At 37.4% G+C, this 23,575-nt stretch overlaps 2 protein-coding genes across 3 annotated transcripts; one reads left to right on the top strand and one right to left on the bottom strand.

Moving 5' to 3' along the window:
* The first annotated feature begins 184 nt into the window (after positions 1-184).
* On the top strand, positions 185-3,840 carry LOC122401017 (UNC93-like protein MFSD11). Of its 2 annotated transcripts, XM_043402882.1 has the most exons (3): positions 185-422; positions 1,526-2,370; positions 2,456-2,607. In XM_043402882.1, the coding sequence occupies exons 1-3, from the start codon at positions 330-332 to the stop codon at positions 2,469-2,471; spliced, it is 954 nt and encodes a 317-aa protein (XP_043258817.1). In that variant the 5' UTR covers positions 185-329; the 3' UTR covers positions 2,472-2,607. The 2 variants fall into 2 exon arrangements, with proteins under 2 accessions (XP_043258817.1, XP_043258808.1); XM_043402873.1 differs by having other exon boundaries at positions 1,526-3,840.
* Positions 3,841-4,118: 278 nt separating this feature from the next.
* On the bottom strand, positions 4,119-19,053 carry LOC122400166 (dynein axonemal heavy chain 3). The gene is made up of 11 exons (XM_043401483.1): positions 18,730-19,053; positions 18,379-18,648; positions 17,443-17,805; positions 17,168-17,378; positions 16,826-17,053; positions 12,933-16,757; positions 12,537-12,842; positions 7,427-12,466; positions 5,814-5,971; positions 4,521-5,289; positions 4,119-4,415 (listed from the first exon to the last, which is right to left on the bottom strand). The coding sequence occupies exons 1-11, from the start codon at positions 19,029-19,031 to the stop codon at positions 4,119-4,121; spliced, it is 11,769 nt and encodes a 3,922-aa protein (XP_043257418.1). The 5' UTR covers positions 19,032-19,053.
* Positions 19,054-23,575: the final 4,522 nt, after the last annotated feature.

Raw genomic sequence — 23,575 nt, forward strand, 5'->3', positions numbered from 1 at the left:
ATTTTATCAGTCGAATTATTTTCGTGTCATTACGCGCGATATTTCTTAAATAAACCAATGTGTGGAGCTGGCTTTAGCTTGTGAAAGTAGAATGAGTAATTTAATAATCTGGCCAATGGCAGCTTGGTACCGGTCTGCTACCTGACATCTATGCTTTTGATAAGTACTCTGTGTCATCGTTTAAGTTTTCTCTTTATCTTGTTTAGTTACCATCTGTTTATCGAAAACACGATTTCGCACAGTGTATTTAAACGCGGGTGTGAATAACAACTTTCTAACATACTTTTCTTTGTTTTTTTCGTTAAAATATTTTATTTAACGCGATCATCATGACGATAGATAGAAATTTTGTAAATGTGTTGATGTTGAGTTTCGGCTTCATGTTGATATTTACAGCATTTCAGACGATGGGCAATATTGAGGTGAGAGCAAGAGCAAATCTATCATATGTTCTTGACAAAGGATTTACGCGAAGCGTTACACACTGATATCGATAATTTCACAGATAAGCAGAAAACCCGAATAATATTCAATTTCATTTTAACGATATTTTAAAAAGTTATCGTACTTTATTATAAATATTTAGAATATAGAGGTTTAACATTTTTTACCGATTTACGAAGTTTTTTACTTATCTATATAATGCCATTGAAATCATTCATAGTAATACTGTGATACAATGTGAGAATATTCCAATATTCGGCGGTATCATTAAATCATTTTTCAGGGGCTCAAATAAAGTTTAGTTAAACATTAAATTCACTCGACCAAATTGTTTTCATAGTAGATAACTTGGAAGTTCAACTTTTCAGAATTGATTCAATCTCCTATTTAAGGCATTTTTAAGTGCACCAACTTATTAGTAGTATTATTAGTAATACTAATATAATAGTATTACAGAGATAGATTAGATATAAACATGTATGTTTAGTCTATCTAAGCTATTGGTATATTCTTACATTGTATTGTGGCATTATTATTTCATATTTCTATTATAACTTACGAATAAGGCCCTAAATGACATGTTTATATAACACAATGATAAAGTTTGGTCATTCAAATCTGGGACCAAAAGGTACCAAAGTTTATTTTTACCTTTGCGTTGAAAAACACGGTATATAAAAATATTTTAAATTAATATTAACTATGACCAAAGTATGTTGTGATATAAAAAAAGTTAATTGTATACGTTTTGGTAATTTCCCTTGCATCGGTTGAATATAAAAGTGATATACAAATATTTCGACAACAGGTGCTATGAGTTAATAGTCGATCGATAAATGAAAAATATTTATAAGCGATCGGTAGAAATGAAACCATAATCATTTTATCTTCTCTACCGAATGAAAAAATAAATGTTCTAAATTGAGTATAATTTACAGGCGTGTTATTATACCCTTTACAAGCGACGGTTAATTTATATAGGATGTAAATACTAGCATTTTTCAGCGAAAGGTTTAAAAACATAAAGTAACGATAAGTTTTGTCCGAACATCATATTACATCGGATTTATTTTCTGTGCAGAAAACCGTGCTGCAAAGTATTAAGACGGAAGATCCAAATTTCACCGTCGAGGCGTACACTAGCTTAGCAATAGTTTATGCCGTCTTTGCCACTTGTAACTGGTTAGCTCCATCGTACATCTCCGTGACAGGGCCACGTGGTGCTATCATTACCGGCGCTTGCTGTTACGTCTTTTTCATAGGATCTTTCCTCTGGCCACAAAATGTCTTACTCTATAGTGCGTCGTGCATTCTGGGTCTTGGAGCCGCATTTATATGGACAGGACACGGCCAATACTTAACAGAGAATAGCAACTCGGAGACAATGTCCAGAAATGCGGGAATATTTTGGGCGATTTTTCAGACCTCGATGTTCTTCGGCAATCTTTTCATCTACTATATGTTTACGGAACCTACAATCAATGCTGCAACGAGAACAATCGTCTTCGGTGTACTTACTGGGTTGGCAGTTGTAGGCACGTGCGTTCTGGCTGGTTTAAGGAGAGTATCTCAGAGGCTGGTGTTGGGCGAGGCTGAAGGTGTTTCCAGTGCCGATAAAGAACTTCGAATGCCGGAATCTACAAGGGAGAAACCATTTTTAGCTGCTTGGCATGCCCTCACTGACGCATTTGATCTATTCCTTACATCGAAAATGCTTTTATTATCTTTGACATTCGTGTACACTGGTCTTGTATTAACATTTTACTCGGGAGTCTACTCGTCGAGTATTGGGTTCACCAAAGCGATTGGTACATCGAGGAAAGGCTTAGTTGGTCTTTCTGGTATTTTTATTGGAATCGGAGAAGTATTCGGCGGAGCTCTCTTTGGTATATTTGCATCCAAGGTGTCCCATTTTTGTGGCGCATGGTCGGTCGTGATCGTAGGATTTTGCACACATTTATTCGCCTTTATTACTATCTTTATAAATTTACCAAACGATTCACCGTTCCAGGACACCAACAGCGTAGGATTTATCGCTCCTTCGCCGGTTTTAGCGATGGCCGGAAGTCTTGCTTTAGGTTTTGGCGATGCATGCTTCAATACTCAAGTTTACACATTGCTAGGATCGCTGTTTGTAAAAAGGAGCGCTTCGGCTTTCGCGTTGTTCAAATTTTGCCAATCGGTCGCAGCCGCCGTAAGTTTTGCTTACAGCAGCAGCGTGAATCTTTACATGCAACTTCTCATATTGACGATAACGATCTGTGTCGGTACGGTTGCGTTTTGTTATGTCGAATACGTGACTAGAAAAGAAAAAACCGATGTACCGTCGGAAGACGATCCAACGCTCGTTACGGAATAAGCAGAGCAAATTTATGATCAGGATTTAAAGATGATACATGAAACATAAGCATAATTACTCGAGAACTGAGAGATATTAAAAGTAATGCTATTTAAAACGATGAAACTGCAATTACTGTACATATGTGTAATTAAATAACAAAAGAAGCAATCGAAACTGAAACATTACCAAATTAATTATATTCACTAAAGCACATATTTGTTTTTGTATTATAATATCGCAATATTACTGAATATTAAGTATGTTTGGCGTGCAACGATTAGGAACTTAAGACGGGAAATTCGCGTAGTTGTAGAAAAGATATCTTTTTATATCTTTTTTAGGGAAAGTTAACACGTTTCTCTAATTTTTCGAAATATGTCACCAAAACGTGATTGCAAACAAGAGTTGACGTATTATATTATAAGTCTATAAGATTGATATTATAGATAAGTGTATAAAAGACACGAATGCAATGCAATGTTGAACAAAATTGTATTATTTAAGAAAAGTGTTACTTTGAATTAATTTTTTAAGAAAAATTTTAATTCATAATATAGAAAACACGAAGAATACTATACGACCGCATTCTCCTTTGTTTAGACAAGCATCTAGTTGTATGTCTGAAATTGTAAATGTATATTATTGTGTTTTGATACGTGTACGACAAACATAACGAAATACTAATTAAATTAATAAATAATTACATCCGTACAACAACTAGAAACTGATCGAAAAAGAGTAGGGAATACGTTCGACGGATAGAACTTTTTTTTTTCGAACAGCAGACATTAATACTGTCCGGTGAACCAAAGAAGAATGCTCAATTCGGTAGTTTAAGCAAGAACAGTTTGAATCGTTTTTGCGTTCGACGTTCCATAGTATTTTTCTAATCACATTGTATATTTTTAACTAAAATACAGAAATGAACAAATAGTGATGGAATGCTCAAGTGCAATAGAATCCTATGTAAAAAAAAAGAGAACGAAGCTAGAATAATTTTCTACGAAAGAAAATTTTCTACAAATGTTGTTTATATTGTAGATTATACATAGAACGCAAGGCATACGCGCGTAAGAGATTAAATACTATGTATGTATCATTTTATAAAGTATTTCGTATTAGTATCATGTATAAATAAAACTTGAACAAGATGAAATTTCATTACTGTATTTCCCATCACTCTGTCGGGAAAATATTCTTTCTCCGATTAGTAAATAGCTTTGCAGGGAAAACCTGAAGACTATTTTTGATTAAAAGACCATGATCGTAATTTGTAACGTAGCTATAATACCTAGTCGACACAGGAAACCTGTCCTTTGCAGGATTTAATCGTTTAATCGTTTAGCTGGCACAAGGATGCTGTTCCTCTTTTTATCCAATGGGATGGATCGATGTGCGTTGGAAGCAATATGTATAAGACGAAGTTGGATGAATGACCAGTGGTTGCCAAAACACCGCGTCTTGCGCTTGTCTTGTACACGGGACAATAGTACACGAGCTTAACAACGAATGTAGCTTTTATACCAGGTTGCAACCATACTACAGGCAGAATATCGAACATTATTTTAGGTTTCGATTCGTCGAGTCGTTTTAGCTCTTTATTCCATCGCGCGCCTTCTAAAAATAGACCCTGAAATTTAAAAAATAATAGACTTGTCGCAAGCAAATTGTATAACGATCATCACTATATAATTATATTTTATTTTATGAAAAGAGATCGTAACATAGAAGTTACCTTCACATAGACTCCATGGGACGGGGCAGTCTCTATGTTGCTTTCGAACGTAGTTATCTCGAATTCGAAATCTAATTTGTCAATCGGAATCCTTTGTTTCCGCGCGTAGTTTTGCAAAACACCCGTAAGAAAAGACTGGGTGAAAAAGAAGCCGGATATCCAAAAGACAGTCGGTGCATCGTTATCGATCCAATCTTGGAAAAACGCTAATCTGTCCAGTAAATCATTAACGTAGCTTCCTAGCGGTTTCAACGACGGATACGAGTTCTTGTGCCACGCTTCCGGTACTTTCCCGATACCGATGCTCGTGGAGACTTCTTCTAATTCGGAAGACATTAGAACCAAACCCTTGATAGCTTTTTGTACATTTGCCAAAGTGTCTTTGATCACGAGAATGAGCTTATTGTATCGAATGATCTCTTGTCGGAGAACCGTGTTCATGCTGTTCATGTACAGTACCGGGTACTTCTTCGATACTTCCAAAACGTTGAATTCTAATCGCATTTTCGATAGGATATCATTGCATAAACTGAAAACTATTTCGTCGGTGTCTCTTTCGACTCCTACTCCGGTGATGTGCGGTTGGGTCAATAGAGCACCTTCGAGCAAGTACGTTGATTCTTGATTATCTTTCGTTATATCTGCGTTCTCGTGTAAACCATAAACTTCTGGTGGCTGGTCCATCGGCAAGCTGCGAATATAGTCCAAGCATCCTTGATAATCTGTAGTCGGTGGCATACGGTACATACAACTTGGCGAAAAACAGTACCTGTATCAAAGAATATAGGATAATTAAATTTTTTGGAAAGTGTTAGGATCATCTAACGCGCCACTTTCCATTCAAAGTACGATAACTCGGCAACAAAGAATCGTACAACAATTTTTAGGAGGTCATTGTAAAGGGGAGGCTTCTCATTTTAACACATTACCGACCGATAGCCTATTAATCGACTTTTTTACCGGCCAACACTTACCGACCGATAGCGTATTAATCAACTTTTTTACCGACCGATAGCCGATTAATCAACCGCTACCGGTCGGTAAAGTGTTAAGCTCACTGTAAAACGAATCGCGAACAAAATGTATTAAACTCCATAGAATCGTTTGAATTCGGAAAATTTTTGGAGGAAAGGACTTCATCAGAGTATAAAAGCGCCTTTGAAAAATTCAATTCAGGATAAAAAAAGTAGAGGTTTTGTCTTAAAATGAGCAAAGGTACTCCTCTGTACCTTGTTTAATTTTGGTACTTGGTGTATGTAATATCTTATGTACTAAGATAATAATGAAACTTACTCTTGGTTAGTGATAATTTCAGGATTATAATATTGCTGAAGCAACGAATTTAACAAACGTCTGTCTTTATCGTCGGTCACACGACCACCATAATTGCATTCGCCCGTTATATAGAGAAGCGCGTCGAAAGGTACTTCGTCATAATCATTTAAGAAAAGCTAAGAAAAATAAAAAGTGAAATAGAAAATATTCATATCATATGTTATAAATATTAAGTCATAAGTTATCATAAATTTGGTCAACCCTGGGAAAAATTTTAATGCGAGATTCTAGAAGCCAAAATAAGACGAAAATGAAGAATATCAATTTATCGATCGAGGCTTCGTTAAAACGTTATTAAAAAATTAAATTACAAATTTCAAATCGTTTTAAAAAAATTATTTTCGGTTGCAGGGGTCAATTATAATAATTTTTGGTGAATAGACATACCCCCGAAATCCTGCGCGTTTTCGAGAAAAAAATTCATTACCGAAAATATGATGTGAGGCCAGAAATGTGTTCCCGAAATCCCTCTGCGTATTTTTGAAACGTCATAACTTCTGAACGGATTGGACGATTTTAATGTTTCAAACGGCAAACAACGCGTTTTTTAGCGTAGAATATGTAGAGATTCTAACAATATTGAAAAAGTTGTTCCTTGACCGCGTAAAGTGAGAAAAACCCTATAAAAATTCTCCAATTTTCAAACAGCTATAACTCCTACAATAGTGAATATAATTCAATGAAACTTTTTTCTGAAGTAGAGCCCATCGATACCTCCAAAAAAGTATTAGGCAACTTTTCTATAGAGCGTCATACAAAATTATTAAAAATGAAAAACGAAGTTTTAAGAAAAATCGACAGGGTGTAGATGCCTAAATTTTTCGGTGAAAAAAAAAATTTCAAATCGTTCTGGAAAAAATATTTTCGGTTGCGGGGGTCAATTACCATCATTTTTGGTCATTACACATACCTCCAAAATCCTATCCATTTTCGAGAAAAAAATTCGAGAAGTTTTGCAATTTTTCGACAAAATTAAAAAATTTCAAATCGTTCTAAAAAAAATATTTTCATTTGCGGGGGTAAATTACAATCATTTTTGGTGAATAGACATACCCCCGAAATACTGCGCGTTTTCGAGAAAAAAATTCGAGGTGTGAAATTTTTCGACAAAATTAGAAAATTTCAAATCGTTATAAAAAAAATATTTTCAGTTGTGGGGGTAAATTACAATAATTTTTGGTGAATAGACATACCCCCGAAATCCTACGCACTTTCGAGAAAAAAATTCAGAACGGCCGGAACTTTGAATGTTAATAACTTTTTAACGAAGCCTCCATCAACAAATTGGTATTCTTGATTTTCGTTCTATTTTGGTCTTTAGAATCTCCCATTACAATTTTTCCCAGGGGTGGTCGAACACCCTGTATATCAATTTCAGAAAATCACTTTTTGTAATGATCTATAACAGAACTTGATAGATTAATACAGGTTTTCCATTTTAAATTAACTCTCTGGCTGATCACATTCATCTTTTTACACTATAAATTAACCCTTTCACAGATTATATTTAATTCGTAGAACAAAACCTGCATAATTTCTATACAAAGAACAAAACTATTACTCAATGTTACCTGTAATTGTAAAATACTAATGCGTAGGTCTGATTCGTTAAATTCATAAGGTATGTTCCATCCTAATGGTCCAAAATTCCGTCTTTCTTGAACGACCGCGTGAAAGAAGCATAAAGCGAAAAGTAGGTTTCTCCATTCAAATATCTTGTTACAGCTGTTATAAAACTTCTTATCCGATATTGGATCGTTGAGATAGCTTCGCAATAAATTATTTTTCAGCCCCTTTGGTGGCTCGTTGGTCATCTTGACTCCGTTTTGCAGAACAGAGATTGGAAAGTCCTGCGACGGGTAACTGGTCAGCCATAATCGAAATTTAGGATGCGTGGTTTCGGGTATAATTATCTCGTCGCAAATTCTGTCCAGTTCATTCATCCACGAGATTGCCAAATGGCAATTCTGAAGTACCACCCACTCGCCGCTTTGCAATCCTAAATTGATCATGTGCGCCGCTATCGGACCTTGTCCTTGTCCAAGCGATATGGTCATCAGATTCTTCTTGGATATACCATAATTCTCTGCGAATCTTATCAATCCTGCCATCGGATCGGATCCAGGGGAAAGAATAAAAATGAGAGGCGTTACGTTACTAGAATCGTTATAAGATGCTTGAAGATCGAACGTTGGAGGTTCGACGAAAAATTTGCCAATGTGATGTATGATAAACATCCGTACAGCGACCACAATTTTATCCGGCCTTATACACCTTAGTATTACCAGTTTCCTTAGACCCTCGGCCTCCTCGTGAAATGGAGACGGGAAAGGGTTGTCTTGAGGGTCTGACAAGTCGTAATAAGTCTTCCACTGCGACGTACGCGTCTGAAAAGACTGCTTCAATTTTTCCAATCCACGCAGGTTCGAAGCTTTAACCACGTCGGACCAGGATCTATCCGTCAACCAGGACGAGTCGGGATTAGGATATGGATTCTCCAAAGCCACGCCACCCGTTAATAAAAACGTCCAAAGATCCTCGTCTACTTTATCGGCGGCGCGCAACAAACCGATGCACAAAATGAAGGAGAATATCAGTTTGTCTTTCTCGAACAGAGAACGGCACACGTTTTTGTAAATACTGGCGGTGAAGTATTCGTTCAAGCTTTTGATCCGATTCGTTAAGTTTTTAGTCTGCTCGCTGTTGGCTATAGCCATTACGTAAAGATGGATGAACCATACCAGAGAATACTGATACATGGGATCGATATTCGTCAGCTCCGAGATGCAAAAGAAGAGAACGGAACCGTGTCCCGAAACAGGCGTGTATCCGTTACGGGCGTGGTCGATCTCTATCGCTGTTTTCGCAGCTATTTTTTGTTTCGCTTGAATATCTTCCGATATTATCTTCGAGGTCGATAGTATCGTTATCGCCGTTTCATCCTCGAGAATATTACCTTCCGACGTAGATAGAATCTCTAAAATTTTGTCCTCGATCTCCTCGAGTGTCTTTCTGTTGTTCGCGCCTTCGACTATCAATTGATTTTTTCGCTCTTCGAGAACAGGCAGCTCTTTGGCGACAACGATACCTAACAGCTGATCCTCGAGCCCTTGGGGAGTGATCATAAAGTTCAACAAACTCACTTTGACCACCACCTCCGGCAAATAATGCGGATTTCTTAAGCGCGTCGTGATATAAAATCGAAAGTCGGGATTGTATTCGATAACGTTCTCTCCAAACTTCATATACAAGATGCCACGTTCTTTATAAACATTTTTAAGAAGCACAGGTTCTAATATCGCGTCTATCTCTTCTAAAATATTTTCCAACAAAACGGGCGTGGCTAGCTGTATAGCAGTCTCCACTATCTTAACGTAATTCGGATCGGATAGCTTAATGACAACCAACTTATTTTCTCTCTCCATATTTTTTACCCACTTGTTCGCCTGGTTTTGGGGATCGATCATCAGCGGCCATCGATCGGAGTTCTTAACGATGATACCATTTTCCACGGAGTAATTGTCAGCTGGTAAACCATGAATAGTCCACGCTCTGATTTCCACTTGTCTTCCTAAAACATCGATCAAGGTGAACTTTGACCCGCAGGGAATCGCGGCCTCCACGCAAGAGGAATGCCATTTCTCGATCAAACTGTTTCTATATTCAATCGTGAAAGCTCCCAAATAAGCAACCACCCCCGAAGACAGTAAAACGTCCCCAATAACATTATAAAGACTCTCTCCTAACGCTACGGCTGTACTGCTCCATCTGTTCTTCTCTCCGCTTAAACCACCTAATAGCTTCTCAGCCCTTTCGAGCTTCTGCATGCAATAGGCAATCTGATCTTCGAGTTTCTTCTTCTCCCTCATGCATTCGGCGAACTCGTCGTTGAGCGTTTGCAATTTCTGCGTGACCTCTTGAAGAAGAGCACGTTTCGCGTTCAACGCTTCCATCTGCGCGGCAAGGGCGGCCTCTGCCTCCGCGAGCATCGCTTGCTTCGGCTTGACAACCTTGATCACACGATCGTAAACTTCTATGGCTCGTACCCACTTGCAGAGACCCTCGCACGCGGTGGAAACTTTCTTGATGGCCTCCGGCTGAAAGCTTCTATCGTTAATAAATTTGTCACGAATTCTTTTTATGTAAGCCGCAGGTATATTGTCTTTGTCGAAGTTCCTCAAGCTGTCGAGAAACTTCATGTCGCCGAGGACCCTTATGGAGGCTGGCCAATAATCCTCCGTGACCTGTCCGGTTGCTGGGTCTTGGACTTTCTCAGGCTTGACACCTTTTAACACGCAAACAGCTTCCATTACCAGTCTCACGCCAGCCGGTGGACTCTTCATAGACCTGACGATAGTGATGTCCGCTGGTTTCAAGGTGTCCAGAGCGGCCAAGGCGGCTTCCAAAGCGGGCGTGGCTTCCGCCAAGTCGCTTTCGCAGTCGTCTTTTATAGCCTGTGCTGCAGCGGCTGCCTCGTTCGCCAGAGCCTCTTCAGCAGCGACAACTTCCTTTCTAGCTTCTATGTTAATCGTGTCTTGTTCTATCTTGATCATCAGTTTGTTGCTCAACTCGGATTGAGCCAACAATTTCGGTTGCAACGCTTGCAACTCTTCTTTCATAACCGCTATCTCTCCAGCAGCGAAATCCAATTTCTCCAGGCCTGTTTCGTATCGATTTTGCTGCAAAGTAATCTCGTCAATTTTCTGATCGTACAATTTGCATAGCAGTTTGATCAGTTGCAGGAAACTGGTTGGCGTGGTGTAATACCTCCTGTTTTGGGTCTTGTAGTAATCTTCGCTGGCGAAAAAGATACTCGTGTGAAATCCTTTGGAGACCTGGACACACTTCTCCCGCAAATTCGGATCGATGTTCAAATTTTGCAACGACGTTCGTGCTACCTTTTCCAAAGCATCTTCCGGCCAAATAGTGTACCAATCGATGGTGCAACAGTTTATCAGAGACGGGAACATTCTTAAGCGATTTCTAAACGCGTTTCCTATCGGCGACATAGTTAAAATCAGGTGTAAATTCTTCACCACCGTTTCGAGGAACAAGCTGTAAAGTATCATCGGTGTGGTTTCGGCCCTTTTTCCAACAGTCTCGCGAATCAGATTAGTCATTTTGTCCAGAATCTCAGCCATCTCTTCGGTGTTGTATAAATTCGGTATGTCAGCAGTGTTCAGAATCATGTTTATATCTTCCACGAAAGTCTCTTGCTTTATCTGATGATCCCCGAAAAGGAAAACGGTGGACTTTCCCTGGCAACCCACGCGCAATAACAAATTCTTCATGTCTTCTCGCCACTCGGTGAATCCATAGGTTCTTGTCATTTCAATCTCGTGAATCATATATTCGCACATGCTAGTTGCTAATCTGGCGCAAGAGGTCCTACCCGAACCGCCCATTCCTACCAAAAGTGCGTGCCCACTCTCTTGCAACAGTATTCTAGAAATACGAGAGATATGCTCGATAGCATATCTGAACAGAACCAAAGACATCGTCGTCCTCGAAAGCATATTATACTCCATCAAATAATAATCCATTTTGTTTCTCAAGTCTTCCAAATTCGTCACCTCGTCGTATATTTTTGGATCAGCATCGGGCTCGATATAGTTGCCGAAGAACAGATCACGAATATGAGAGCTGTTGATTTCTTTCTCATCCTCTTTCAAGAATCTAGCGAGTACTTTTTCCAACGGTTGTCGCAATTGATTGTAACACGTGTACTGGACCATTTTGAACAAAACTTGTTGATCGTCGTCGTTCACCAGTCTGTCGTGGAACACTCTGTACACCTCGTGTATCCAGAGTCTGATTAATTTGTCCGGATCCGGCATTCTGGTGGCCGGTACCAGAAGTATACCTTTGATGACTCGATTAAAATCACGCAAATTAAAGGTGTAATGACTTTTCGCTGGGGTGGGCAGAAAATTTTTTATTGCAGCGAAATATACCTCCATGGTGGCTTGGACGACCATTTTCCCGAGTCTCGATACTTCCGGGATAAATCCTTTCGCGAAGTGCGACTCGAGGATCGCGGAGAAAATTTGCGTCATTGTCGTTTCCTCGAACAGATCGATGCCAATTACGTGCGTGTGTCGAATCAATCTAGGCGTGACCTCGTTCGAACTTCCTCCGGGTGGTAACATAGCGGATATCAAAAACATGTCCACCAAATTTATAATCGAGGTATCGTTTACGTCGAACCAATGCCCATGATCTATCCATTGACGAATCAGTTCTATCGGCGGCTGAGCCCCGTAGATCTCTTTCTGTGGAACGCTTAAATCATCGACAAAGAGTATACATTTCTTCCCCATCGGTGGACCGTAAACACCCTTTCTTCTACGATCTAACTTCGACATGACCATCTCTTGCGTTTGGGAAGCAGTGGTACAAGCACTGAAGTTTATAACATTTTCGATGTATTTCTCTCTGTCCAAGGATTCCAAATAATCCAGAATAATAACAGATTTCCCGGTGCCGGTGGGCCCCACGAATAGAACAGGTATCGTTCTATGAAGCAGACTCGTCAAAAAGAAATGCTGGATCATTACTTCGGTCGTTGGTATAATCAGTCGACTAGATTTCCTGTCGGTTAACAAGCTCGTCTACATAGAAATAAATATCAAACTTTTGTTATGGTATTATTGTGATACTTTTTAAACTGCTAAACGATACCTGTAGCGTAGTATCCATCCATGATATCCAGCAACCATTGTTTCTTTTGTCGTATATCCACTCGAAAACTGTCCCCTTCTCAGGAAAGAGTTGTTGCTTCGTCAATTTAAACGCTTTCGGTTTTGGATGCTCGTCTACGTTACCGAGTAATAATTTTCTTAGATAAACATCGAAAGCCTTTCTGCTCTCGTTCGCTAATGTGGAACACATTCCCCAAACTATACTGAACAACAGAATGCATTGGAGCCAGACTGTACTAACTTGCGTCTCTCCGTCTAACATGGAGGTGAAAAGTCTTGTAAAAGACTGAAACAAGAAGTTTAAAAAAAAAAGAACGATTAATCAACATTTTTAACTGACGCGTCTATTAATTAACATTTGTATACAATTGTTTACCAGGAACATATGAAGGTCCGACATTTCTATAAACGTTTTACAATAGAGTCTCATAAAAAATAAAATTGGCTCTATCAACCAGTCTATCAGTTCTGTGACAAGCTCGTATTGCTCGAAGAGCAACTTGTCTCTGAGATATTTTTTGTACGATTCGAAGAATGGATTCCAGCCTAGCTGGGACGGCTCCATGTAGATCATTCCGCATCTGCTGACAGTGGCCGGCGACGCGTGATCCAAATCAGCCGGCTCGAATATCATGTTCATCTTGTTCGACATCGATATAATTTCTCCCGACATCAGACAAAGTTTCTTATTGTCGTCGAGCACCGTGTTCATGCTCTCGATCCATACGGCGTCGATAGGGCCATCGAATATAATCCATTTACGATCTACGGAGAAAGATTGCGCGAATTCTCGAAAGATATTCGCCAAAACGCCGTCGCTCCATTCGTGAGAGACCGGATTGAAGCTGCCGTAAAGCTGATCCAGAGTAATAGCTTTTGGATTGATTATCTTGTAAACGGTTTGAAACTCCCTCAAAACTGCTCGTCTTTTGCCAGCCAGATCGCCCAGAGCGTCCGCCAGAACTTGATACGCTTTCGTTTTCCCGCTCAGCGTGTGCCCCACGATCATCAATCCGTGTCGCACCAGCAGCATCTCGTATATTTGAACTATTTTCTCCACGTACCAGACCGTGGCTATCAGATTTCGGTCTCCTAAAACGATCTTCAACAGGTCTACCAGTTCGTCGCGGTCCGTCTGCGGCAGATCAACGCCCGGGAAAAGATCCGTGTAGATCCCGGTGAAAAGCGGAACGTCCTGCGACAAGAATTTCGGGAGATTCACGTCGATGATCGCTCGTAGGATCAGCATAGACTCGTCCTGAGTCGGGTATTTCAATTTTAAATTTCCAGCGGCGACGAGCACGGTCTTAACAGCTCGCATACCGTAATCGTAGTGATTCTGCGAGCTCAATTGCTCCGAGCACAATTTGTACGTGTGAACTATTTTCTCCGCCAGGTTCTTCGCGTCTATAAAACCAAGGGAATACAAAGTAATCTCTCCTATCATGGCGTAGTCCGGTACCATCATCGCCACGGAACGGAACAAGACTTTCAGATTGTCGGGAAGCTCTTGGCGACCGGCGTAACCGGGATTCATCGTTATGATAATATAACACGTAGGGTTCAATTTGATCTCCGTGCCTTCGAACAGAAATTTCTCCGACTTCATGCTTATAGCCATTTGTATGGATAGAATTTGCTGTGCAATTACCGAGAGTACCTCCAACTCGATTCTGTTGAACTCGTCGAAACAGGACCAGGCACCGGATTGCGCGAGACCTTTGAAGAATTTACCCATTGCTAGGTAATCGAGACCGTCCGAACAGTTGAAGACCACGCAATGCTTGGCCACGGCTTTCGCGAGATCTTTTGCAGTTTCCGTTTTGCCGGTTCCGGCTGGACCTTCCGGAGAGCCGCCAAAATTTAGCTTCAACGCGCCCATTAGGGTTCTGTAGCAACGATCGGTCAACGGCGTTATTACCAATCTCTGTGTATTCCCAAGGTATTCGAACGCATACGCCACATTGGTTGTAATGATCGACACGGTAATGCTATTATCCAACCAATAATATCTCAATTGCGATATCCAATCAAACTCCATAACGTTGGTCACGTTCTTGTCGATGAGCAATCGCACCACGTCGCGCCCATGCACGTCCATCACGATCAGAGCGTTTATCGTTATTCTTATACCCGAGTCTAATTTACCTCTCACCAGGGCTACAGCGTTCTCTATTTGCGTATTGCATTTCTCCAAATACTCCGCGGTGGAATGATCTTCGAACGACTCGCAAACCTCGCTGGTCCAATGTATCTGACTGCCGCAAATTACTATTTGACTAGGCCAGGAGAATATCCATTCCTCCCTAACGGTGGTGAAATACGCGATTATGCTGTCCTCGGCGATATCGCGAAGAGAAGTCACCATGAGTTTCTCGACTTGACTCAACCATTTCTCGACCATGCCCTTCGCATCGGCTGGATAGATCTTTCCGCTGAGGGGAACGTATTCCTCTTGATCCGATATCATTCCAATGATCTCTTCATCGTTGGTAAACCGTAGCTTGCTTATACCTTCGAAGCATTTCTTCAAGTGTGGCTGCACCCTTTGGGGGTCTTTGGTTTCCGACAGTATTTCCAAGAGCTCGTCGTTCGACAGGAAGAAGAATCTTGGAAAGAACAGGCGTTTCTTCTCCAGATAATCGTTCAAGCCTTTCTGTATTACGTCCAACAACGTGTTACAGAGTTGGAATTCTTGCAGCATCTTTGGCATAGCGGTGGCATCGAGTACTCGTCTGTTGTTAGCAACGTACGTCATGATACCGCGCCAGATCTTGTCCATCCTTCGAAAATTCTGTGCCTCGGTGGGCATTTGACGCATGATATCCTCGCTGCTGAAAATCGGCTCCAAGTACATCCACGTCGACTGGCAGGTCAGCCATTGGTCGATAATGTCCTGCATCAAAAGCAGCTTGTCCTCCCATTCTTGCATCTCCGAATCGAAAGCCTTCACGAAAGGCGAGCTACGCATTGTCTGAGCTTTCAAAGTGTGATCGTCCAGCAACACTTGAATATCATCCACGGCTGTTAATATGAAAACGCCTGTCTCGCGGTACGGCGTTAATTCGAACACGATTTCGGACCATTCCTCCTTCATCTTCAGCAAGTTCTGCTGGAGAGCGTGTTCCTTCACAGCGGCGGACGTCACTTCTTCCAGTTTGCTTACATGAATCGGTAAACCAAACGCTATCATATCAGAAAGGTTGCTGGTGTCCGTGGGTACTATCTCCACGTTAACTATTTTACTGATCTGCTCCCAATGCCGTTTTTGCAATCCGGGCGTGCAAATGATTTGCAATACCGGCACAAGCTGCCTGAATTTCTCTACTTTTCCGCGAACCGTTTCTACGATTCGCCTTGCACCTGGAACATCGGTCAGTACGCGTGAAAATCTGTACAATGTTCGCCAAATGTTTTCCGTTGTCTCGTGAATTGCATCCGCGTCGAGGCCCGCAAACGGACCGTAGTACCATTTTTCGTAATTTATGTGAAAGTCTAACGCCGTGTGCCAAACATCATCCAATGTGTTGACCATAGCGGACATCGTGGGCAACGGTAAATACGGACTTAATTCTATATCCAACAGAGACTCTTCCACGTTTATCTCTTCAGCTTCCTTCCTGATTTCCTCCATTCCTTTAGAAAGATGCTCGACCTCCTTCGTTGCTTCCTGCATCACTTCGATCGTTAATACCGGTGGATCTTTCTTCTTGAATTGATCGATCGCTGACTGCATGTTTTCTATCTTTTGCTCGAAATTGTCTTTCTTTATACGCAGCACTTCCTCGAGGAATTCTTTTCTCATGTTTAATCTGGTATGGGCTAACTCCATGACGGTCTCCATTTCTTTCGGCCACGTGATGGTACGTGAATTCAACTGGATGTCCTCGTTTGTCGGCGGTTCGTAATCGAAAAGGAACAACAATAGCTCTATAGAACGCGCCAATTGTCTTCTCATGTTAAACATGGTCGAGTCTCGGCTTTCGCATAAATAGTTGTACAGTTCGACAACGTCCTCCGTTTTTTCTGGCATCTTTGATATGTTCTCCGCTATCGTGTCGAAGTTCGAGCATAAATCACGATTATTTGACCGTAATTCGTTCGCGAAGAAATCGCAGATTTGGCTGCGAAGTTCGTAAAGGATTTGTCTTATCGTATCGTTTACGAGTGTACAATCGATTTCTATCATATTCAAAGGAACCTAAAATAAATTATTACGAACGATATATTATTGCAATGTACCTAAGCAATTTTTGTTTACGCGATTACCTTATTACGAAATATGGAAATATTTTTTCTAAGACTATCGTAGTCCTTTATTTTTTGTTCAAATTCGTGTAGAAGAGGTATTGGCTCTGACATAAAAAATTTGTCTAAACTTTGTTTAGCTTGTCCGTCTACGATGTATGATAAATTTTCATAACACTTTAAATAAATTTGTGGGCCCATTGTATGAGTATTAATAACGTCTAGAATATCAGTGATTATCTGTGAAATCTGTAACATTTATTAAATAATACATTTATGGTGCAAATAATATTCTTCTGTTGCAAGATTTTCATTTGTTTTTGGGGGATTCCCGATGCAGAAAAAGTTTAATATTGTACTCGCCTCTTCTTCGTCTCGTGACACAGAAAACAAGAAATCCTTCTTGTTCAGTTCAGGGAATAAAATAGTCTCGATTCTCGGAATTATAGTTGCGACTGTAATGATTTTATCGATGCATCGGGAAATTGTTGTACGCATTTCCGAGATACTCGGTTTGCAATGTAAATACGGCGTACCAATCTCTGGTTCGACTATTATTGTTATAAAAGGTAATCTAAAATACACCAGTAGTGAATAATACTAGCAACACTTCCGACCAAATGAGAGAAATAACTTACTTGAAGAACATAAGATCTTTGTAATTACCCACGAAATTATTCCCGCTACTATACTCCATAAAAAAGTCTCTGATATGATTCAGCGTTTTCATTACGATCATTCGTAATTGTCTGGATACAAGAGTATTTACACTTAAAAAGTATCTTTCGATCAGTGTCGTGGATGCGTTATAGTGCTCCTCGACGAGGCAAGACCAAGCGTAATTTTTTTCCAGAAAAATTTCAGCAATATCAGCCAACCATTCGTTGATAAGTTTATTTTTTGCTTTATCGCATAACAAATTTATTTTAGATTCTATTTGGAACGCTGAGATAGGAAGTTCCCCGATATCTTGAATGTTGAGTATCATTGTATCTTGATATCTGAAAAATGAATTGTTTACGAAGGGAAACACTCAAAATTGACGGCCATCTTGTTTGCTGTAAAATGCTAATCCTACGATTAACCCCTAACTGACTTGCTTAAGTGATTAAATAGCAGAATTGGGCAAATTTTATCACTACTTGTGAAACTGTACATATATTTATATTGCAAACTTATGAGTGACGAAGTTGATTTTTTTTTTAACGTTTCAAACATTGAATATAGGCGAACCAATGACAGTCGATCACAGATCACAGATCACAGATCACAGATCACAGATCACAGATTCTCGTTGAACGAACATTTTCATCGTTGCAAAATTGTCTTTTAAATTTGTAAGGTTAATAAGTTTTATTGCAGTTTATTTGAAGGTATGATCTTGGAAATTGAAGGACAAAATATTACCTAAGATTTACTGTGAGCAAATCGTACCATAGTGTCTACAGAACAACAATTGATAGACAAAACAGACTTCGAACGTGGCATTCAAGATTTTGTTAACAGTAGAGCAAGAGAGATAACTTTAATAAATAGTTTCTTAGAAATAATTGGCATAATAGTGTATATCTTACTTGAAGAAATATAAATTTTGAATATCTCTCAAGATCGCGTTGCCAATAAATAGGTTATGTTGCATAAAATTCTGTGACAACAGTTTAGATTGATGCCATGGAAGAGGAGCGCGTATAATTAAAACCGGGTATTCCATAAACGATTTTTCTATAAGCAATCTTTTTCGTTCATCAACATCCAGAAGAATACAGTCGTGTATAGTGAACCGAAGAACTTGTTTATATATCTCAATAATTTCCAACTCCAGGTGTTCTAAATGTTCGTCGAAACTGGAAATATAATTATCTAATAGAATATTAATATGTACTATACGTGTTTTAAAAGTAATATACGATACTTTGCAAACTCACTCTTCTCGTTTTCGTAATTCACCGGTAATACGTTTTTTCGCTTCTTTAAAATGACTGGTATCGTAACTACTTAATTCATATTCTGCAATACCATCACCGCTTAAACAAAGAATCTCATTACTTTCTCTGGTAACGAGTTGGTTTTGCCTTTTATTGATCGCTTTCAAAAGAACATCCCTTTGTTCTTCAATTGACATTGGAATTTCTGCTTCAATTTGCTGGAGTGCCTGTAATTTACATTTCGTATAATAACACGAAGAATTAATTTTAAGAAGCCCAGATGAAATTTTGTTAAAAAACATTAAGGTCCTTATGAATATTAAGATCCAGCACAATGGCCTTCCTGCCTATTTTATTGTTTTGAATATACCAGTTATTATGATCATTCGCTAAACAAGAAATGTGTACAATTTTTTATTAAACTTATACTTTAAAATCATTAAAGTTGTGTATATCTTTGTTACTTTTCTCTGTTTCTGTTACTTCTAATAATAGTTTACGTAGCACATTTTCTTTAGATTCTGTTTCTACGAGTACTAAAAGCGTATTACCTTGCTTTCTTGCAGAGTTTTATTCAATTTCTTAATCTTTCCAACTCTTTTGAACCTTTCATTAACTTGTTTTTGAACTTTTTTCCACAACCATGTACCATCAGCTAAATCTTTCAAACTAACAACGTTGCTTGGTGAAAAATGCGCATTCTCCTTTGTAGCTTTAAGTTGTATATTATCTTTGTAATTTTTATAATATTCCAAAGGTGGATAATCAAGTTTCTGTTTGAAAGTAGAACTCTTTTTCAGACGTATTCTTTGTTTTGTTGAATTTCTTTTGCTAAGTTGGTACATTGTTGATGTAAATATACTTCCAATATCATCCGGCAATTTTGTATATCTGTACGAATATTCCTTTGAGGTCATCTTTGTCCAAGAATGGTCTCTTAAAAATTTTTGTCTTTTTACCATTTGTGGAGATAGTAATAATTCTGATGGTTCCTGTGCCAATTTGACCGATGGTATCCATGGTATTTCAGTAAAATTTTTATCGTACTTCTTTCTATTCATGACTCTACAATTAATTATATTATTTAAAGAGTATTACATGTATATATGTATGATATATGATAAGTAATAACATAGTAATTCAATAAAATATATTGGTTTTGTGAAAGCAGAATGTACTTTGTATAATAAAATGCTAATTTGTTTTGTTTAGTAATAATTATATTAAAGTGAAGATAAAGAGTATATTTATAATACAATCTTTAGGCCGTTTGCACACACACCGACACAATCGAAATCGAATCGTGCACGACAATACATCTGTCGTGTAAAAATGATTTTATATAAAAGATTCCGTTTAATTACATTTTTTACTATTTGGTGTGTGTGTACAAACAGCATTAAATTATATTTAATAAAAACAAACTATTTTCATCGTATCAAATTATGATTAAAATAAAATTACTAAAAATAATGTCATGCATTAATTATTTTGTTTGAGCAAATTTTATTTTGCATTTCTTTGTAAATTTTTTGCTATTTCTTGATATAATAACGTTACCTTTATTTAAAGAAAATTATGTTGAATACGGTTAATGTCTCGAAGAAATGTTATACGTATAAATAAGGCTGTAACGATGGTAATGATATTTGATAATACATAGTAAGATCTTTGTAATTTTTTATTAGAGGGTCATCAATCTCTTTCTTAAATGTGTTTGGCATGAGTCGATAAATACAATTGTCTATAAATATTATAATATTGTATATAAATACAATAACCTCACTTTTTTCGCTACGGTTAGTTGCTAGTAACAAATCTAAGCCACATAATGTTACTAACTATACTGTTATTTGTTTATTGTGTATTATTCTATTTTTCAATTACTTTCTTTATATACAGTTATTTCTAAAATTTAACATAGATTTACGTTAATAATGAAAATTGGCGGGAAATTGGATACAGACGTAGGTATGCCAAAAAGAGAACAATAGATATATGTTTTATTTGTATATTTTAATAGACAATTTGTAACAAAATTTTCAATATTATTATATGTTTATATGTCTCGTATACTAGTATTCTTGTACGAAAGAAATCTTAGGTACGAAGGGGGTACCAAATGTAATTTATGACAGCATAATGCTCAGCTTCTTTATCGACAGACATATGGCGCCACCTAGTTGCTCTTGTAAGATTGAGAAAAAGATTCTAAGAGATAAAGGAAGAAGTCAAAGGTTACCAAACAAAACTGTTTATTTGTATAATATAGTTTTTTTCAATAAAAATTAAGTTCTTTTTATAATCTTATAATTTGATTCTGCTGTTCGAGATATATCGGGTTCCACCTGAATTCGTTGCTTTCTTTAAAAAAAATTTTAAATCATTCGTACAACACTTACGAAAATAATGAAATCCTTATTTAATTCTGTTCCGATACAGACTAGAGCTCAATTGGTGACGATACGTATTGCCTAAACGCTACAAATTTACAGCTATAGAGAAAGTTGGGATATCGAATCGTGCCTCCTGAGAAAATGTCCTGAAAATTTGTCCCAATTCATATAAACGGCAAGACATTCAAGCTTTTAAAAACTCTAACGGTTTTAAAAGACTTAGCCCATCCTTGAACGAAACATGGTTCATGGATGAGAGTGAAAAGGACGCTGAAGGGAGAAGGTGAAGAAGAGCACTATCTTTCAATGGAAATCATAGAGATAATGATCATTCTAGGATGTAGTAAAAATACAAATAGGAAGAGAAAAATATGCGTGATCCAAGCAGGTGAATAGACAAATATATTTAATTAGTAATAAGGGAACCAAGATAAATTTGAATACATTTCTATAAATTGAATGATTTCGTTAGACGAAAGATTTGGTGTCATTCGCGGGCGACAGAGTACCTTCGACTAATGGATCAAGCACAATAGAAAATTAATTATTTGTCGAAATTGTAAACTCTTTTATATTGCTTTAAAAGAAATGCTAAGAAGCATATGTGTAACAAATAATGGAATATAGCGAAGAAAAAAATCTTCTATGAATATAGATTTTCTCAACATCCCGTTATAACGTAAATTCAAATAAATTTCGTCACCCGGTATATGATCGTCTTCGTAGCTTCGGACTGCTTGGGCCGTCATGGTCGCACGAATATTCTTTGTAAAATAATTCCTTTAGAAAAATTTTCTCTTCGATTTGTCGTGACAAGTGTGAGAAATCTTTGACGAAAGCACACGGATAATTCCAGAATATTGACAATTATGTGACACAAACAGAAAATGTCAGAAAGACAGGTGAGTCAGATATTTGTTTTTCATTCGGTTCCTTTGTATTTCCGATATACTTTTTCTTTGTTAATAATTTCTTTGAGAAAGTATGTAAAATGGGTACGAAAATCATTGAAGAATAAAAATCAATGGAAAAATTATGATCGTTGTTTTTAACCTCGATACGAAAGGTTACTGCGGACGACTCAATCGATACATTGTCCTCGAATTTCATTTTCTCGTCTAATCACGAATATCGTAAACTTTTTGTTAATTATGACGCTTTTTCTGGTATTTCAAAAACTCCATTACAATGGAAAGATGTTCTGATTTTTGTGCCCAAATGCTACATGGCAGAATTTGAGAATTAACTATAGTCTTTATTGAGTTAACCTTCCTTTGAAATAACTTTTTAAATTTGATTTGATTCAAATATAATGTAAGGTTTACTGTGCATTGATATTATTTATTCACTGTTTTTTTGTAAAAACAAAAATTGTACGAAGAATAATTTTGGTTATCATGTTCTGTAAGAGCTTATCAAAATTTGTAATGTGTTAAAGATTAAAGTATATACAAAATGATCCCCTTAATATTACTTATCATTTTTGTTCTCGCATACAAAGAATTCTTTTATATAATTTAATTTTTTTAAGACAAATAGAGTCATCTAAATATTGTTGTATGAATTTGTAATATTAATGCAATGCTAAACTATTTGTTACAGCTTAATATTATTAAATTTGAAATTTTCAAATTAAAATGTTGCTAATTTTCTAACTTGAAACTTTATCATTAAGCGAAAAACTAATTGTTTAGATTTAAAGCCTGTTTGTCGGATACTAAAATAGGAATTAATCAGATTTTTTAGTGTACTTTATGTTTGCAATATTTCCATACAGTTTATACTTGATTTAGAATGATATAAATATTCTTTGCCTTTGAAACTGCTTCTCATTCTAATATCAAGTTATTTTTGGTATTATATAATTCATAAGAAATATGAATAAAGATATTAATTCATATATGTATGACTTAGATTTTAATAAATAATCTTATAAAGAGTTGTTACTAAAACATGTGTATAATTTTTCTTATATTTGCAGGATTTGAATAGCGTCATCTTTTGGTGATCATTGTGGTTTCCCGAGTGGAAACCAAAAATTGTATACTACATCACGGTGAGTTTTTAAATAATCTTTATTCTTTAAGTTATCTTAAACAGCTACATGTATTGTATAAATTTTATACAACAAACTTTAGAAAGTAGTAAAAACTATTGAAATTGTGGCGATTAAGTTGCATCATATCACAAAACACTTACTTTAATCTTGATGTAAACACGTACGCTGTAATTACAATAGTACAGTCTATAAAAAGAAAACAGGAAACATATTGAATAATTTTTTATAAATTGCTCATGTACATTTTAATTACTTCTTAAATTCAAACTTTTATTTTTATCATCTTCATTTTATAATTTTTTTGCTGTATTTATAACACGATTAAATGACTTTTCCTTATAATTTCATAAAAGTTTATTTTCAAATTTTGTTATTGCTCTGCTATTTATTT

Source organism: Colletes gigas, unplaced genomic scaffold, assembly GCF_013123115.1.
Source record: "Colletes gigas isolate AHSC1104 unplaced genomic scaffold, ASM1312311v1 Colletes_gigas_Sc00002, whole genome shotgun sequence".
NCBI lineage: Eukaryota > Metazoa > Arthropoda > Insecta > Hymenoptera > Colletidae > Colletes > Colletes gigas.

Excerpts from the sequence above, each read along its gene's own strand:
- LOC122401017 (XM_043402873.1), top strand. The coding sequence starts at position 330 with ATGACGATAGATAGAAATTTTGTAAATGTGTTGATGTTGAGTTTCGGC. Across the intron at positions 423-1,525 it reads AGACGATGGGCAATATTGAG|AAAACCGTGCTGCAAAGTAT; the intron begins GTGAGAGCAAGA and ends TTTTCTGTGCAG.
- LOC122400166 (XM_043401483.1), bottom strand. The coding sequence starts at position 19,031 with ATGTTTTTTAACAAAATTTCATCTGGGCTTCTTAAAATTAATTCTTCG. Across the intron at positions 17,806-18,378 it reads CAAAATTTATATTTCTTCAA|ATATCAAGATACAATGATAC; the intron begins GTAAGATATACA and ends TTCATTTTTCAG. Across the intron at positions 12,467-12,536 it reads GGATGGATACTACGCTACAG|ACGAGCTTGTTAACCGACAG; the intron begins GTATCGTTTAGC and ends ATTTCTATGTAG.